Source organism: Vipera ursinii, assembly GCF_947247035.1.
Source record: "Vipera ursinii genome assembly, chromosome: 1".
Taxonomy (NCBI): domain Eukaryota; kingdom Metazoa; phylum Chordata; class Lepidosauria; order Squamata; family Viperidae; genus Vipera; species Vipera ursinii.
This window is the reverse complement of record NC_139512.1, coordinates 344,959,799-344,979,824: the sequence shown is the minus strand read 5'-3', so window position 1 is coordinate 344,979,824 and position 20,026 is coordinate 344,959,799. Positions and strand designations below refer to the sequence as shown.

The 20,026-nt window shown below is 42.1% G+C and overlaps 1 protein-coding gene across 1 annotated transcript in view; it reads right to left on the bottom strand.

Annotated features, from left to right (window-relative positions):
* LOC310650820 (autism susceptibility gene 2 protein homolog) overlaps positions 1 to 20,026 on the bottom strand; it is a gene marked incomplete at both ends in the record, with an annotated part of 430,057 nt that overhangs the window by 222,547 nt on the left and 187,484 nt on the right. Inside the window, one exon of the mRNA XM_083379585.1 lies at positions 125 to 355. Within this exon, the coding sequence (XP_083235711.1) occupies positions 125 to 355 (231 nt within the window). The remainder of the gene's footprint in view (positions 1 to 124; positions 356 to 20,026) is intronic.

Sequence of the window (20,026 nt, the reverse complement as noted above, 5' to 3'; positions counted from 1 at the left end):
CCTGTACCATTTCAGACATTCAGTCGCTGATAAGCCACTGCGCAGCAATAACCAGAAAAGCAATCAGACAGACAGCAAGGGTAGTACTTTCAAAGAAAACAATCCAAAGGTTTTGGCTTCCTACCTGTCGTAGCCCTTTTAAGAACTTCTTCCGTTTCCTGAGATGTTGACAAAGGCTGAGGTCATTCTCCCGATCTGAACTGTAGAGGTGATGGCGATGGTGGTAGTGGTGATAGTGCAACCGACTCTTCTTTAGGTGGTTTGGCAACCCGTTAGCAAGTACTTCCCGTTTCTTCTTTGCTAAGGGATCTTGATGCTTGTTCGCAAGGTCAGGGGGCTTCACTGTGACATCCTTCTGTTTATAATGAGTGAGAAGAAGAAGAAACGGTCACTTTTTTTGGGGGGGGGGGAAATCCTTTGACATAATGACTGGAAGTGCAGCTTTGTGAAATTCAAGAATTTTGTATTGAATTTTCAATACAAAAATACAAAAGTTAAAAAATATTAAAGATATGCCCAAGCTAAAAACAGTAATTACATATATTAAAAATGACAATAAAAAACCCAACCCATCCCCCATCAGGCCAAGCCGGCTTGTTCAAATAAATGTGTCTTCAGCTCGCGATGGAAGGAGCGAAGGTCGGGGGCCATCCGGAGCTCAACCGGCAACCGATTCCATAGTTCCGGGGCGCCCACAGAGAAGGACCTCCCCCTGGGGGCCACCAACTGACATTCTCCGATCGGTGGCACCCTGAGGAGGCCCTCTCTGTGGGAGCGTACAGGGCGGAGGGAAGTTGATGCCGGCAGCAGGTGCTCCCGGCACCATAAAAAGCCAACAGAGTTGGAATGTCTTTAGATATCTATCGGGAGAGTGACCCATAGAGCAGGCACTGAAAGCACAATCCTTAGGATGACATTTCCTAATGGAAAGATATTGGGCCATTACCAACCCTGTTCATTCTGTCAACTGTCCAGTTGGCATTTCCAGAAAAAGAAACTCCTGGGACATGATTTTACCAAGAGCTACGAGCGAGGGAGAAAATGTAGGCGAAAGAGCAAATCAGTCTTAACAGTTCTGGTAGTTGCAAGCAAGTACCCTGATCCCAGGTCACGTAGATGTTAGATGCAAAAAATCAGGAAGCAAGGAGGCAGTTCTAATTGCTATAGGTTTATTACATGCTAATGCTCTCTACAAGAATCTGAACTACTAATGGCCAAGGCAAATTGGCAGTAAATAAGAGCCAACAGAGTTCAACGTGGGCTGGACTTATATCTCTTGTGGACCCAAAGGGACTCAAGATTGACAATGCACTTGACCTCTCCCTTGGTCTCAGCCTGCCATCTCCTACATCAGGACTTTAGAGATGACAGCCATCACCTTGAATTGCACCTGAAACTTATTTGGAGACACAAGTTCCATGTTAGGATAACATAAAGCACCAAAAACTGACTGCACCACTGCATTCTGAACCAGATGCAGTTCCTGAATGCTCTTCAAGGGCAGCCCTACATATATTAAATTAGAGTAATCCAGCCAAGAGATGGCTAAGACACAAATTTCTGTGAATATGGCTTTCCAGTCCCAAAATAGGCACAATTAGTGCATAGGAGAACCTGTAAAGGTAAAGGTTCCCCTGCACATGCGTGCTAGTCGTTTCCAATTCTAGGGGCCGGTGTTCATCTCCGTTTCAAAGCTGAAGAGCCAGTGTTTGTCCGAGGACGTCTCCGTGTTCATGTGGCTGGCATGACTAGACACCAAAGGTGCACAGAATGCTGTTACCTTCCCACCATAGTGGTCCCTATTTTTCTACTTGCATTTTTACGTGCTTTCGAACTGCTAGGTTGGCAGAAGCTGGGACGAGTAACAGGCGCTCACTCTGTTACGTGGCACTCGGGATTCAACCTGCCAAACTGCTGACCTTCTGATCGACAAGCTCAGTGTCCTAACCCACTGAGCTACCACGTCCTGAACAACCTGTAGAAAGGCCCTTATAACCATGGACATCACTCGTTCTTCACGCTACAACCTGAGCTGGTCTCACCTATGGAATAGGATGAGAGGTGTTGCAGCTTGACAACATTTGGAAAAAAACACATTTTGTTCAACTCTAGTGTATATAAGTCTATGTCAGGTAGACCATTTAATGCTTTGACTCAGTGACTCTGTTCATATGACATGCTTAACCAGGTGAAGGATGTATTTACACAAACTGCTATATTTCACATGCTTAACTGATGTGCTCTGGGTTTTTGTTGCCTAGAGTGTTGGGAGAACCCAATTTGCTTAGTTAAAGATTCTGAATATTGGGCAAACCTAATGTATTGTCTAAATGTAGAAAATTGAGCATGATATGCAAACTCAGCCCTCTTCAGTTGTTAGACAGAAGCATGAAATCTGGCCATTTAAATTTATCTTTAGAGGAATTGCCATGGCTAAGTGTGAAAAAGCATGCTTTGCATACAAAAAATCTTAAAATCAATCCTAACTAGATGGAACGACAGACAGACAGACAGACAGACAGACAGACAGAAAGATATGGCATACTGCTGCTTAAGGTAGATTCCTGTCTTAGTTTAAGTTACACACATCAGTCCTTGAGTTATGAACATTCATTTAGCAACCGTTCAAAGTTACAACAGCACTGAAAAAAAGACTTATGACCAATCCTCACACTTATGAACATTGCAGCATCCCTACAGTCACATGATCACAATTTAAATGCTTGGTAACTGGCATGTATTTATAACAGTTGCAGCATTCCAGAGTCATGTGAACACTGTCCATGTGACGTTCCAATAAACACAGCAATAAATGGTAACTTCCTATGTTCCTATTTGTTCTCCAACAAGCAGCATTAATTTACCACCAAAGGCAAATGTTTTCTGTTGAATAATGTGTGCGTATCAGATTGGAATCAGTCTCATCCTCCGTTCATTGCATAGCAAACTTTCTAAAACCCTGTGCAGGCATTCAGCAGACGAGAAGGGAAGCACCACGATCAATAGAGAGATGATTACAGAGTGAATAGAGGATTAAACATTAGATTTATTCCCATGGTGGACTGAATTAAATGTTCTCTGATAACCTACAAGATGCACTGCCAATACTCTTAATTCACAATCTATGCTTTCAGCAGTTACTTAACCAGGCGAAGGATATAAAGGCTGGTTAAGTAGAACAGTTAAATAGGAGAACCTGATATTTTTCCATGATGGAAAACAATGAAAAAGAGAGAAAGAATTTCTTACAGCATTGACTAAACTTCTCAAGATTTGTATTTGCAGTAATAGGGAAGATAAGAACCTGTTAAGAATAGTGGGAGAGTTAATGAGAGTTTTATATGTGAAAAAGGTATTTATGGATTTCAATGGTCATTGATTTATGACAATCAGCATAACAGTCTCTGCTGCACCATCAATGGAGCAGTGAATTAAGACTGTTAGCATCTGGCTTTGAGGGGAGGTGCAAAAAACCATACAATCCCTTCTCCATGGGGTCCTTGGCGCGCTCTGAGCAGACATTTCATTATCCAACTGGGTAGCATCAACAGTGCTAGAAAAAAGTGGGGTTATTACCCCACTAGGTAACATCATCAGTTCTAGAAGGGAATGGTTTAACCCCATTCCCTTCTAACATTTATGATGTTACCTAGTTAGGTAATGAAATGTCAGCAAGATAACAAGCTCAGAGAGCACCAAGGACCACACAGTTCCAACCCTAAGCTACAATTTTTCTCTTCTGTTAATCCTATCACCTTAGTTGCATCCAGGAGAAGAGGTCAAAATCTGGAAGATGGTCATCGCTCAAGAAAGAATCCCCATTCTTTTCTGTAGATGCACCAACATTGCCCGGACACACAAATTGGCCCAGTTTTCATCATGGGCATCCACATCTGTCAACTTACACATTTTGAAACTGCAAGACGCCTGGGCACATGTGCATCTAAAAGCAAACACATCTTTTGAAAGTTATGTACTAAAAATGTGCAATATCATTAAAACCAAAATAGCTTTATTGCAGAAATGTATTTAGTTCATTTTAGAAAGGCAGATGATACCACTCTAATGGCAGAAAGTGAAGAAGAACTAAAGAGCCTCGTGTTGCGGGTGAAGAAGGAGAGTGCAAAGGTTGGGTTGAAACTTAACATTAAGAAAACCAAGATCATGGCATCCGGCCCTCTCAATTCCTGGCAAATAGATGGGGAGGAAATGGAGGTAGTGACAGATTTTATTTTCCTGGGCTCCAAGATCACCGCAGACGGGGACTGCAGCCAAGAAATTAAAAGACGCTTGCTCCTTGGGAGGAAAGCCATGGCAAATCTAGACAGCACACTAAAAAGCAGAGACATCACCCTGTCAACAAAAGTGCGTATAGTCAAGGCTATGGTCTTCCCAGTTGCAATGTATGGCAGTGAAAGCTGGACCATAAGAAAGGCTGAGCGCCAAAGAATTGAAGCCTTTGAACTCTGGTGCTGGAGAAGACTCCTGCGAGTCCCTTGGACTGCAAGGCGATCAAACCGGTCAGTCCTAGAGATCAACCCTGACTGCTCTTTAGAAGGCCAGATCCTGAAGCTAAAACTCAGATACTTTGGCCACCTAATGAGAAGGAAGGACTCACTGGAGAAGAGCCTAATGCTGGGAAAGATTGAGGGCAATAGAAGAAGGGGACGACAGAGAATGAGGTGGCTGGATGGAGTCATTGAAGCAGTAGACGTGAGCTTAGATGGACTCCAGAAGATGGTAGAGGACAGGAAGGCCTGGAGGAACATTGTCCATAGGGTCGCGATGGGTCGGACACGACTTCGCAACTAACAACAACAAAGAAAGGCCGTATCAAAGATTCATGTAATAATGAATGAATTCACGGAAACTAACTCCAAAAGTTCCTAGAGTGTGAGAGGCATTTCAGCTGTACAAGTTACAGGGACAAGAGAAATGCCAACCTAATGGACAGAGGTATTCACAGAAGTGGGAGATCAACATCTACAAAATGGCAGGTGGGACATTTTGATCAAAGCTCCACCCCTGTGTACGTGTACAGGTAATCCTTGTTTAGTGACCCCCTCGTCCAGGAATGGTTCAAACTTACAATGGCACTGAATGAGGGAACTTTCATCTGTTCATTGTTGTGGCCAACACAGCAACCCTGTGGTCATATAATTACAATTTGGGCACTTGGCAACCAGCTCGCAACTACACTGAGTGCAGCATTCCTTAGTCTTGTGATCACCATTTCTGACTTTGCTGTTGGCTTCTGGAAAGATTGCAAATGGCACACAACCATGAGGTGCTGCAACCAAATGGGATCTGCCTAAGAATGGCAACAAGAACCATGGAAACCACTGTTGTCATTCAGCATGGTCATGTGATGGAATTGCTAGTTCCAATTACCATCATTAAACAAGGACTGTCTGTATGTACATATAGTAAAGATACAGGGACTTTGATTTGAGATGACACACTTGCCATTTTATAGATTTTTGAGATCATTGTCCTCTCCCCTGAAGAAGCTTCTATGTATTTTTTTATTAGATTTTTACACTGCCTTTATTACTTTATAAGTAACTCAGGGTGGCAAATATACATAATACTTTCTCCTTCTCCTATTGTCCCCACAACAACAACCCTGTGAGGTGGGTTGTACTAAGAGAATGTGACTGGCCCAAAGTCATCCAACTGGCTTTCATGCCTAAAGTTGGACTAGAACTCACAGTCTCCTGGTCTCTAAACCAGCCCCTTAACCACTAGGCCAAACTGGCTCTATAAGATAATATAAGATATGAAATGTCTTTAATTTTTATTTAAAGGTGGACTGGAAAACCACTCTACTAAGCAGATGGTAAACCAGAATATAGTTATAATGATTTAAGGACAAGGATGATAAATGTATTTTTATCTCACTTATAGATACGAGTGGAGATCTTTAAGCTAATGGCCATTACTGAACCAGAAAATCTATGATTCACCACACCTATGGCTGTTTGCCACCATGATCTGTAATTTGAGCCTTCATGCTTACATTTTGCTGCTAGTTACAAAACAGATGAAAAAGGATAGATTTTTCCTTTTTTTTTTTAATTCCATCTTTTCCTAGCCAATCGGCCCAAGAATAAACTGAACACAAACAGTATTTGGAAAAGCAACATAATGTGCTCTTAGTAGTAGATTAATGAATGTAATTATCTCCCATTGTGGAAGTACATGCTGCAAACCTTGTAATTTATAGACCACTATAAAGTTCTAATGTGTTTTTATGTCTTAAGCTGCTTAACCATAATCTAATATATTTTGTACCCAGCCTTATTCTTAAGTGGTTCCCAGCTCTGTGGGGAAGATAAATCCTTCCCAACCCCTGGTCATTTTTGCCTGAATGTGACACAACTGGAAATACCAAATTTTCAATCAGGCATTAGAAAATAAAAACAAATCCTGGAAATCCAAACACTACTTTTGCAGATAATTGATTCTACTAATTGAATTGGCTACATTTATAGTCTGCGTTTCTTTAAAGCTGGAATGCAACACAATATAAAAAACAGATGCGGCTTCTATCCTACCTTTGTGGGTGCCCTATTGACTGATCGATCACACCCGTGGATAATCGTGTTTAGTAAACGCTAGTGAGAAAGACGATTGGTACAGGGCCATTTGTGTTTAACCTATATAGATGGTCCTCGGTTAACAGTGGTAATTTGGAATGAAATTTCTGCAGTTATAAAGTGTGGCATCACATGACCGGAATTAGTCTCCGGTGCGTAAGCTCTCAGTGTACATACAAGCAACAAGTGATAAATCATGACCGTAATCATAAAACACAACCATCATAAATCATGAGATAGAACCCTTAAATTACATACGTTACAACACTACCCCAATCCAAGCCATTCCTGGCTTGTCTCTCCCAGCACCCAGCCTTGGTAAGGCAAGGGATTCCCTCCTCTGCCTCCCCCTTCCCTGCCACCCTTAACTGCCTATCTCCCCCCAATCGCTGCCCTTTGGGGTGCCTGCATACCTGCTACTACCAGATGGTGCCTGTCTGCTGCCATTGTGCGCTTCAACATGTACCACTTTTGTACTAGCTAGGCCTTTTCTTTGCACCTCCTTTTATGCTGGTGCAGCTGGGGCTTTTCCTGTGCACCAGTCAGGGCCTCTGCCCATGCCCCACCTGGACTCTCTATTCACACACCAGCCAGGGGCCTTCTGTCAGACACGAAGCCCAGTGGAGTCCTTGGTGCTCTCCGAGTTTGTGTTACAACAGGAACCACCAAGGAACCATCCCTAGTATATAAAATGAGAGCAAACCCCATTCCTTTCTAGAATTGATGAAGTCTGCAAGAAAACAACCAAGCTCAGAGAACACCAAGTACCTTCAACCCCAAGCAACAAATATTCTCTTCTATGAAGCCCAATGCATGAAAGAAGGAACAACTACACTGGCACGAATGAAGGATCTACTTAGAAGGTGACACAAAAAAAGGCCACTACGGTAATATCACACAGCAGGGTAATGCAATGTGGCCACAGCAGGTGAAGCTTCATTTGTGAAAGCGACACGCGCGCTCACAACCATTCTCTCTCCCCTCCCTCCCACCGCTTTACCTGATCTGCTGAGCTGGAAAGGTTGGGAACTGTTGCTTTAGCAACTAAAAATCTAGGCATAATAAGAGAAACTTTTGCCTCTTTTGGCCACTATCAGGTGTGGAAGAGACAGATATTGTTCTAGCAGAGGACTCTAATCTGAGGTGGAATTCATGCAGATTAATCTGGGTTAGGTTATGTCCTTGGAAGGTTATTCTGCTGTGCAATATCTAATCTTTTGGTTGGTTTCTGCAAATTTTGCAAATCATAGTTTTGGTTTCTAAATAATGTCGGTCGATCAGACTTCAGAAGCTGAGAGAGGGAAGTTGCAAGTCTTTTATGAAGTGAGGGGTCCCCAACCCTCAGTCCCTGAGCCAGCAATGGTCCATGGCATGCCAAAAACTGGGTGTCACAACAAGCAAAGCCCCATCCACGGGATGCAGGCAGGACATGAAACCACGGCCCCTCTGATCCACGGAACCGATCTCTGATGCCCAAAAGATTGGGGGGGGTCACTGGTCTGGGGCAATTGTGTCCAATTGTGGCAATTGACTGAATATTTCAATCTCTGCTCATTGCAATGAAGCTGTTAAAGGCACTCCTACAGAAAGCCTGTTGGTTGTGCAGCCCCCAAAGCTTATAAATTTGATCTGGAAAAAGGGCGAGAACCCAAGAGAGGTGCTTCTCTTTATTACAATCCACAAGGGTTCAATTTATCAAGGTCTGTCCTATGTTCTAAGTCAGATAGAACCACCTAGTGTAGCGCTAGCTACTTTGCTGTTCACATTAAAAGAGCAAACAGGCAGATTTGTCCTGCTTGCCCCTTAATCATGTGGTTTGGATCTTTGGGAGCAATCATCAATGACAGCATCATTAGAAAAATATCCATTTTCTCCCCTCCTCCCTGTCCCCCCACCCTCCCAGGAGCAGAAGTGGGGAAATGACAGAACCAGGCAAGCAAAAAATAATAATAACCCAATCCATGATTTGCCTCTTGTTATTCTCATTACTGGCAGCTCGAAGAAAAGAAACAAACATTCCATCCACCCTCCAGGTAAATAAATATATAAAAATCAACCCCGCAGATGACCGCTTTTTCATTTACCAGCAGCTGCTGGCAAGAGAGATCTTGCATTCCCATATTCCTATTAACTGAGCAGCTGTTGATTTATTAAAGGCTAAGATACATCAAAACAAATGGCTGTGACATCACTTATATTGCTGTTTATGGCACTTTAATGGGTTTACATAAAAAGGACAACATATTGGAGATGGGAGATGGCTTATGAGCCTATCAAGAAGGGGGCAGAGATATCCCTCCTCCCTCGTAAAGTTGAGGAGGGAAGCAAATCAGCCCTCACTGTTTACTAAAGCTATGATGGTAAATGAATCTACCTACCCATCTTCCTCTCTCTCTCTCTCTCTCTCTGTCTCTCTCTCTCTCTGTCTGTCTCTGTCTCTGTCTCTGTCTCTCTCTGTCTCTCTCTGTCTCTGTCTCTCTCTCTGTCTCTGTCTCTGTCTCTGTCTCTGTCTCTGTCTCTCTCTGTCTCTCTCTCTCTGTCTCTCTCTCTGTCTCTCTCTCTCTCTCTCTCTGTCTCTCTCTCTCTGTGTCTCTCTCTGTCTCTCTCTCTCTGTGTCTCTCTCTCTCTGTCTCTCTCTGTCTCTGTCTCTGTCTCTCTGTCTCTCTGTCTCTCTCTCTCTCTCTCTCTCTCTCTCTCTCTCTCTCTCTCTCTCTCTCTCTCTCTATATATATATATATATATATATATATATATATATATGTTTTCGTATATATACATCCATCCATCCTGTGACTCTGGGCAGCAAACAAGGATTTAAAATAAAAAAACAATGGAACGTCTCAATTAATTGGAACTAAAATACAGCCACAACCAATCAAAATACATTATCATGTGCCAGAGGTCCAAAAAATATCATTCCTTCTTACAGTCAGTAAAACAAAAATCAACAACATCATAAATAAATTAACCTACAGGCCTACCTAACATCCCATTTCAAGACCTGAGAGAAGATGGACATCAGAAAATCTTGTGATGCCTCTGGTCTCATTAACACTCAGCCTAAACCTGTCTTGTGATTTGTCAAAGTCACCGTCTTCTATAAAGCTGGCTCCTGTTTTTCTACTGGCTTCTCATGTTGTGTCTTCTGAGCTGACAGTGTCGGTAAGACTGTGATGAGAATCACAAAGGTGTTTCAGTTGATGAAGCTTCAACCGAATCTCTCCTTTGAAGTTGATCCATGAATCAAAGCAATGAATGGAGGGCTTCACAGTCTTGCGATATGCTCTGCAGATTCAGTGATTTTTCTGATGCTTCTGATATATATATATAGAAGACCACAACTCCACTTCCACATATGGAGCAGAATGAGGGGAAGTGTTGAGTGGTGTGATGGGCCTCAGACACTGATGTGAATAGCTAGTTGAATTCCTTTATTAAACTCTCTGAGTAACAGACATCTCTTGTAAAGGCAAAACTGACATCATTGGGACTTCATTCACTTCCTCAGTTTGCAATGCCTTGAATGGTGCCATTCAGGAGCCTTATGCTAATGGAAAGATAGGTTTTTTATCTCGGTCTCCCAATACAGTTAAGTCCTCAATTTAAACAACCACAACTGAGCACAAAATTTTTGTTGCTAAATGAGACTTTAGTCAAGTGGGTTTTGCCCCATTTTATGGCATTTCTTGCAAAAGTTGTTAAGTGAATCACTACAGTTGTTAAGTTAGTAACACGATTGTTAAGTGAATCTTGTTTCCCCATTGACTTTGCTCATCAGAAGGTCATACAAAGGGAATCACATGACCCGGGACACTGCAACTGTCATAAATGTAAGCCAGTTCCCAACCATCTGAATTTTGATCACATGACCATGGGCATGCTGCAACGGCCATAGGTATGAAAAATGGTCAAAAGTCACTTTTTTAATGACATTGTAACTTTGAATGGTCACTAAATGAACTGTTGTAAGTCAAGGACTACCTGTACAGCTAGGAACTCAGTTTAGCATTACCTCAGCATTCTGCATACACTAAGTGTCAAGCTTCCGATGGACGAACTCTTCAAAGAACTCTGAGGCATTGGTTACCTTGAAAGTCTTTATTAGAGCAACATAACATCGGTAATATTTGGTTAAAGCCGAAATCTGGATTCCCCTCCCCTGAGCACAATCATATTAAAGCATAGTTCCCTCCTTTAGTTAACCGTCATAAATCACATTCTCCAATTAGTTTGAAGGGTAAGTTTTCCCTCCTTAGCTTAACCCGCCGGTTCTTGTCTCTTATTACATACAGCTTTGAAAACGCTCTGCTGCTATGTTGTTATGTCTAACTAATCCCCCATGCATATTCTTCCTTCCCCCTCCCATCTTCGTCTAACTTTAACTCTAAAAGTGATACACAAGTAGAAATATAAAATAGCTGCTTCTTCATCTTTTGTCAAAGCAAGAACATCCGATGTTAGCAGCATTGACACTAAGACTGAGATTATTTTTAAATTCTGCAGGAATTAAAGGGTGGCCAGATAATACAAGCAGTGATCTGTTCTGATTTAGTGCTTTAAAATGGCAGAAGGACAGTAAGGTTGTGGTTGCCACTTTCTCTCTGGCTTGCCTATCTCTGGAGCATCATACCGTCCCATCCTGTTTCTGTTGTCTTTGCTAGCTAACATTTATTTGTTTGTTCATTATTGCACCATTTATATACTGCCTTATTCCACCCAATTCCAGATGGTTCACGGTAATAAAACAAGAAATACAGAAAAAAAACAAGAAAACCATCTCAAAGATATAGATATAGAGCAATAACTGCTATTAGTCACTGGTAACACAAACTCAGGCATTTTCCCTATAAGGCAAAATTAGCAGCAGGTGGGCTTAAGAAATTTGGAAGCAAAGTGGGGCGGGGAATCCCTTTGGAACACTGATTTTTATAACCAGGCCCAGCTATTACAGCTCATTGTAGTCTAAACATTCTCAAACCATGACAGAGCCATGAAAATAAAGTTAACACCCTTTTTAAATGAAACAAGTGAGCTAAAGTGACTATTCTAAACTCACCAGCTGGTTTCATGTCTAAGGCAGGACTAGAACTCACAGGCCCCCTATTTTTAGCCTGGTGTATTTAACCACTAGAGGTAGTCCTCAACTTATAACCATTTGCTTACCGATTGTTCGAAGTTAGAACTGCGCTGAAAAAAGTGATGTAGGAATGTTTTTCACATTTACGACCGTTGCGGCATTCCCAAGGTCAAGTGAATTCAGGTGCTTGGCAACTGGTATATAGTAATGAGTGTTGCAGTGTCCCATGACCATGTGATCATCCTTTGTGTCCTTTTGACACAAGCAAGGTCAATGGGGAAGCCAGAGTCACTTAACAATTAATATCAAGTGATTACAATGCAGTATTGCAGGCTAACTCTGCCCACCGTCTGGAGTTCGATCCTGATGGGCTCAAGGTTAACCCAGCCTTCCATCTGGTAAACTAAAAAGCCAGATTGTTGGGGGCAATATGCTAATGTTGTAAACCACTCAGAGAATGCTGTAAAGTACTATGAAGCGGTATATGAGTCTTAAGTAAATGTTATTGCTACTGCTATTATTGTTAATAACTTACTACTGCTACTACTACTACTACTACTACTACTAATAATAATAATAATAATAATAATAATAATAATAACAATAATAATAATAATAACAATAATAATAATAATAATAATAAAAGTTGGAAAGGACCTTACTAACATAACAACTGTAGTGATTCACTTAACAACTGTGGCAAGAAAGGTCATAAAATGAGGCAAACCTCATTTAACTGTCTTGCTTAGCAATGGAAATTTTGCACTCAATTGTGGTCGTAAGTCGAGGTCTATCTATATATAAACCTGGCTCTTCCTTTTCAGGTTTCTTTTCCTAGCAAGATTTTCTTCTTCCATTCATTCATCCTGGAGACTGCCTGGAGAAGTCCCTGCAGTTTTCTTGATGAGATTTTTTTTCCAGAATAGTTTGCCATTGCTGCCTTCCTAGGGCTGAGAGAGAGTGACTGGCCTAAGGTCACCCAGTTAGCCTTGTATCTAAACTAGAATTCAGTCTCCTGGTTTTCTAGCCTGGTGCCTTCACTTCTACACCAAAGTGGCTCCTTAGCAGTAGTCTAAGTTTTATTTCAGCGGGGGTTGGGAAGTATTCAGTTTTATGCTGCTTTCCTCTTTTATTTACTGAAATTCATTTACTGGAAAGGCCTTCAAATGTCAAGTGCTGGGCAGCTGCCCAGTTTGTCATCTCATATAGCTACCACTGAGCACAAATAGGTCCAAAATTCTCTGAAATAAATCTATGTTCCTAGTAGCAAATAAGTCAGAACACAGAGAGATCTATTCTAAGGTATCAACGGTTCCTCACACACACACACACACACACACACACCACACACCCCCTACTTCCACAGGAGCAAACAAACAAACAAACCTCCAAACCCTGAAAAACTGGACCCAGCTAAGGGGTTGTGGGGAGAGAGGGAGGTTGAAGAAGACGAAACAAGCATTCAGAAGGGAAGGGAGGGAGTATCTGGGGGGGGGGTGGGGGAATCATTAATTTAAAAAGTGGTGTCTTCATTTCCCCAAAGAATTTCATCTGGAACATCAAAGAGGTAGGGAGTTAGCAATTTCCCTTTATTCTATCCTTCCAGACAACAGAAGACAGAGATTGATGAACCAAGAAAAAAAAGGGAATATAAACCGCTATGACCTCCCAAATCTGGATAGATACTCCAAAAAAAAAAAAGTGTAAGAAGGTTCAAAGATCACATTTAGGGAAGAGCTCCCTTCCCCCAGTTCTGCTTTGGTGACTAGATTCCCCTCCATCAAACTAGTCTCTCTCTCTCTCTCTCTCTCTCTCTCTCTCTCTCTCTCTCTCTCTCTCTCTCTCTGTGTGTGTGTGTGTGTGTGTCCACTGCGGCTCCCTAAACTTTGGTAGTAAGAACGGATCTTTTCAGATCCCAGCAGAGCAAGCCCAGCTGCCCAATTCGTCATCTCATACAGCTACCGCTGAACACAAATAGGTCCAAAATTCTCTGAAATAAATCTAGATTCCTGGTAGCAAGTAAGTCAGAAGCCTGGCTGATCAGGAAAAGCTTTTTCGAGGAGGTGCCACACTTGATGCCCAGCTATGCCAATCACCCCTGTCACCCCAGAAATGCCAGTAATCAGAGACAACAAAGCTACATTACCCCACAAGCAGAAACCTATGGTCATTCTTTGGTATCGGCCAGGCCTGATCCTACAGAAAAGCAAATGAAAATACACAAAACTATTTTTTTTTAAAAGTCATCTTTCGAAGCTTATATTTTTAAATTGCAGTACATTATGACTTATGACCACAACTGAACCCAAAATTTCTGTTTCTAAGCAAGATAGTTTATGACTTTTCTTGCCACAGTCATTAAATAATAATAATAATGATAAAAAGTTGGAAGGGACCTTGGAGGTCATCTAGTCCAATCACTTGCTCAGGCAGGAAACCCTCTACCATTTTGGACAAATGGTGTCCAGTCTTTTCTTAAAAACTTCCAGTGTTGGAGCATTCACCGCTTCTGGAGGCAGGTTGTTCCACTAGTTAATTGTTCTAACTGTCAGGAAGTTTCTCCTTAGTTCTAAGTTGCTTCTCTCCTTGATTAGTTTCCATCCGTTGCTTCTTGTCCTGCCCTCAGGTGCTTTGGAAAATAGCTTGACTTCCTCTTCTTTGTGGCAGCCCCTGAGATATTGGAACACTGCTATCATGTCACCCCTCGTCCTTCTCTTCATTAAACTAGACATATCCAATTCCAGCAGCCGTTCCTTATATGTTTTAGCCTCGTCCTCTAAACATCTTTGTTGTTCTTCTCTGTACTCTTTCTAGAGTCTCAACATCTTTTTTACACCTTGGTGACCAAAACTGGATGCAGTATTCCAGGTGTGGCCTTAGCAAGGCATTGTAAAGTGGTATTAATACTTCACGTGATCTTGATTCTATCCCACTGTAGTGGGATTCTATCCCACTGCAGTTGTTAAGTTAGTAACATGTTAAGTGAATTTGGCTTCCCCATTGATTTTGCTTGTCAAAAGGTCGCAAAAGGTGATCATGTGGCCCCAAGACACTGAAACCATCATAAACATGCCAGTTGCCAAGCATCCAAATTTTCACGAATGAAGGCGAATGAATATACGTGTCGTAGGATAATGTTGCAGGATGCAATCTGAGTCGGTCACTGGGACCAGAGATTTAGTCTTCCAAGTTTTGGGACTTGTACTAGAGTCCGTCCACAGGGAACCTTTCTCTAGCAAAGTGATAAATTGAGGCCTATCTGTATTTGATAAGGCCTTGAATCCTGACAGGAGATTTCTAAATCAGACCCAAGTCCCTGCTTCACTCCAGCAGCTCCTTCCACACCCTTCAAAATTACTTTGAAATTAAAGGCAGATTGGAAAGCAAAATCTCTGTGTTAATGCTACTGATGGAGACAAACGGCTGATGCTTTTATCTGACAGCTTTCTCTGTCAATCCTCACTTGATGCCCTATCCTTTCACAAGCCCAGCAGTTCAAGTCTTTGGTTCTTCAGAGCTAGACAAGGTTCAGCAGTTCGAAATCGGAGGTTTTGCTTTTTCAAACAATATTTTCATTTAAATGCAGATTTTGACCTTCTTGCCTATGAAATATTAATACATGGATAATAGATTGCACTTCTCTTACATAAGTGCTCCCACTCTCTGCCTCTCTCTTACATACACACAGAGCTATTTGTCTAGAAAAAACAATTGATTCTTAACGCTCCCAGGCTTTTATTCATGCACATGTACACTCAACCAAGTAATAGATTGTAAATAAAGAAGGACATCAACACCTCTCATCTCTTTCCAAACAAGTCGCTGAGAAAGACTAATGTGGTGCAAAATAATTTCCAGTATTCCTAAATTAAGGGACAGACAGAAGATAAACCATGCTCTGCGTGGATTGAACATGAGGGCAGATAATCAAGAAGAGAAGGGAGTGAGTGGAATATACTGTACTGCTTACCTTTTCAACTTTTTCATGATTCAGTCCACTAACCTTTGAGACTACAGCTCTCATTATCCCCTCTTGTCCAACTCCCTGCTCAAGCAAGAGACCCTACTATTTCAGACAAATGGCTGTACAATACCCACAATCTCTGAAGGCAAACCGTTCCACTGATTAATTGTTCTAACTGTCAGGAAATTTCTCCTTCATTCTAGGTTGCTTCTCTTCTTTATTAGTTTCCACCCATTGCTTCTTGTCCTGCCTTCAGGTGCTTTGGAGAAAAGCTTTACTCCTTCTTCTTTGTGGCAGCCCCTGAGATATTGGAGCACTGCTGTCATGTCTTCCCTAGTCCTTCTCTTCATTAAACTAGACATACCCAATTCCTGCAACTCTTGTTCATATATTTTAGTCTCCAGTCCCTTAATCATCTTTGTTGCTCTTCTCTGCACTCTTTCTAGAGCCTCAACATCTTTTTTTACATTGTGGAAACCAAAACTAAATGCAATATACCAAGTAAACCACTTTCACATCACTGCTAAGAAAACTGCCTGGTTACATCCACCTAATATCCAGAAACTGAGTTCATTTTAAGAGCATCTTCATATTTTTAATACCAAAGAAAATAAAGCAGATACTAGCAATCAGAAAAAATCTTAATCATTATCAAAAAATAAACAATAGTAACTAACTATTAAACAGAAAAGTGAACTCAAAATCTACACTTCAACTTATTTATTGTTGAAGCACATTCTTATTCATCATTCAACCACATGCTCACTGCACTGACCCAACACAGAGATCTAATGCTGCTTTAACCTATTTTCTAAGTTTACACAACACACTGAAGAATAAATTAATAGGCTGGGTTTGCATTGTATGCTAAATCCCAAAACCAACACTTAGAATTAATTGGAGTTGCACATTATACAAATGCTAAATCATTAACTGACCAGGTTAGAGGTGTTTTGTGTAAATAACCACTATATATATATGTGTGTGTGTGTGTGTGTGTGTGTGTGTGTGTGTGTGTGTGTGTGTGTAAATTACTAACAAAGAATTTAGGGAGGCTGATATGCATTTCGGACTCATATATATGAACACAAAGCCGAACAAAAGCAGCACAACTCACCAGCTCAGGTCTAAGGCTGGCAGCTGAGACCAGCCCATCCAATCAAAACACACACACACCCAATCAGAACACACCCACCATTCAAAACACACTCCCACCCAATCAGAACACACCTATTCCCCCACCCAATCAGAGCACACCTCCACCCACAGAACACACCCCCTCTGGCAGTTTAAAAAAGAGGAACAAACAGCCACTACCACATGCTTCTCCCAGAAGAAGGAAGCTGAAGCCACCAGCCTGAGGATGACGGATGGGATTCCGTCGAAACGTTGCTCCTACACCTTCAATTCTACGCGGGGAAAAACCCGAATGACCAAAGATACACACACACACACACACACACACACACACACATAACTAAAACTCTGTTTTCTGTAAGCTTTAACTGGGCACAATGATACACAATAGAACAAACATTTTGAATCAAGAGACCTCAGATGGGTTAACTTACAGAATGCATCCACAATCTGGGACCCATGATTCCCGTGGATTTGAAACTTGACAAATTCTATAAACATTTTATGACATAAAAATTATCATTAGACATTAGTTTGTGACATAATACAAAATGTCATAAAACATTTCTTGTGTTGATGTTGGACTGTGCTATACAATTTAACATGGTCTATTTTCAAGGCAGATCATTTCTGAATGTATCCCAATTGGGATCCAGTGAAGGTAGCATATTAGAAGCTCTGTCACTGTAGAAAGCATTGAGGAATCTGGTAGGGAAATATCACTGAAAGGATGACTCAGTGGGATGTGTAGTATGTATTATAAGAAAAAGTAGAGACAAAAACTAGAATCTAAAAGGTCTAAAAGAAGGGATAGGGGCATTAGATGAAAGTAGGCGGTCCCAAAGGTTAATATATGTGGAAGATTATATCAAATTACAGACAAGTGCAATAAATTAGATGCTCGTGAAATCTAGTTTATGGCATACAGGTTGTTTACTGTTTCTAATGGGGGAGGAGGAGGAGGAGGAGAGGTCTTCTATTGGAAGCCTCAGAGGCAAGAGCTAACAAATGCAATTTTATCTACTTCGCTTTTGGTGTGCATCAATTCTAAGAACTTTATTAAAAGAGATAAACTTTTATGACTGCAGTTCACTTCCTCAGATGCCTAGAGTAGCTAAACTGGTATAGGTAGGATTTAAATTGGGATGAGGCAGGGAAGAGTGGAAAGGAGGCAAAGACAGGTTGGTGATGCAGATGGGGTTATATGTGGCTATATATGTGAGACGTATTACAAGCACTCCCAGCATGCTGACCAGGGAACTGTGGAAGCTGAAGTCCACAAAAGCTTAGAGCTGCCGGGGTTGAGAAACACTGCAGACCTAAAAGTCATTGTTTTGGAAGAAATGGGATGTTAACTCCACTACTGCATGACAGGCTGCTAACCTCACCTGCATGAAAAAGCTTCAGGCAATCTCAGAATGTCTCCACAAGCAGAACGGAATGGACTTGATAACTATTAATTCCTTGATAACACAATTCTTAATTGATCAGGTATTTGCAATCTGTCTCAGGTGCAACCTTCACCCAAGAAACCCACCTGCCTTCCCTTCTATTCCCTCCCACCAAACCCCAGTTTAAAACCCTACATCAGCCTAGTCACTCTATTTAACTGACACAGGGAGCTGCAGCTCACAAAAGCTTATGCCCTTTTAATAAAATCTGTCAGTCAGAAAAAAGTGTGACCACATTTGTTCTGATTTTTCAGCACCATAGACTCCACAGGGCTCTCTCCTCCTAGAATGCCACCAATTCTAGGGTTAAGCTGGTTTTCCTAAAGCAGGGGTAGGCAACCTCGGCTCTTTTATGACTCATGGACTTCAACTCCCAGAATTCCTGAGTCAGCTAACTCAGGAATTCTGGGAGTTGAAGTCCATGAGTCATAAAAGAGCCGAGGTTGCCTACCCCTGTCCTAAAGGATTCCCTGGTCATTTCTGTAGGGGTTAGAAGCCAAAGGGTGGCTCTGCCCCCTTGAGGACATCCTGTGAATGGCCAACGCTTCAAAGCCAATTGGGAGGCCAGAAGGAGTCCAGTTCACGATATGGCGATAACAGGAGCAAACTGTTAACAGTTGAACTAATTCAGCAAGACCACAATTACGGTTTGGAGACTTGCTAAGAAAACAGATCCAACTCGAGTTAATGAGGTCTTTCCTTTAATCCTGTAGCACCCCTGAAAAGAGCCTGAGGATTTAACCTTCCATTCGCTTTTTTCCTCACTGGAAAATGCTATAGACAGGAAAGGATGCTATATAGGTAGTCCTCAACTTATGACCACAATTGGACCAGAATTTCCACTGCTAATCAAGGCCGTTGTTAAGTGAGACAAGCCCAATTTTACCACCTTTTTTGCCAGGTTAAGTAAATCACATCTGTTGTTAACTGAATCACAGGATTGTTAAGAGGCTCCACAGCTGGGGCGCCCCTTCATCAGAGACTCCACAGAGAGTGATTAGCAGTTTTGACCTCAGAGGTGTCAAAGCACCATGGGTCAGCTGACTGGAGCTCTGCTGGTTGGAGGTGCATTTGCAATACTGTGTCCAATTCCGCTCACCATACAAAGCAGACACCGAGGCCCTAGAAAGAGTGCAGAGAAAAACAACAACAATGACAAGGGAACTGGAGCCGTACGATGGATGGCAAAGAGAGGCAGGTATACTTAGTCTAATGAAGAAAAGGCTCAGGGGAGACATGATGGCAGGATTTCAATATCTGAAGGGATCTCCCAGGGAAGAGGGAATCGATTAATTCCCCTAGGGCACCTGAGGACAGGACAGGAAGCAGTGGTGGGATTCAAATTTGTGAACAACTGGTTCTCTGCATGGATGCTGCTTCCGGAAATCCATTCTGGGCCTGGGCAACAAAAAAAGTTAGCTACCGGTTCTGCTGAACTGGTGCAAACTGGCTGAATCCCACCACTGGCAGGAAGCGATGGGTGGAAGCTCCTCAGAGATTTAACCTGGAAATTTAGCCTATTCGGAAGAATTTCCTAATAGCGAAAACAATCAATCCATGGAACAGCAGGGGTTTGGGCTAGAAAAGGGGTCCGCAACCCTCGATCCGTGGACCAGTACCAGGCCGCGGCATGCCAGCAACCAGACCGCACAAATAAGCAAAGGCCCATCCGTGGGATGCAGGTAGCACACAAAACCACGCACACTCCAGTCTAGGGAAAAACCTTTCTTCACGAAGCCTGTCCCTGGTGCCCAAAAGGTTGGGGACCTCTGGGCTAGAAGATCTCCAAGCTCCCTTC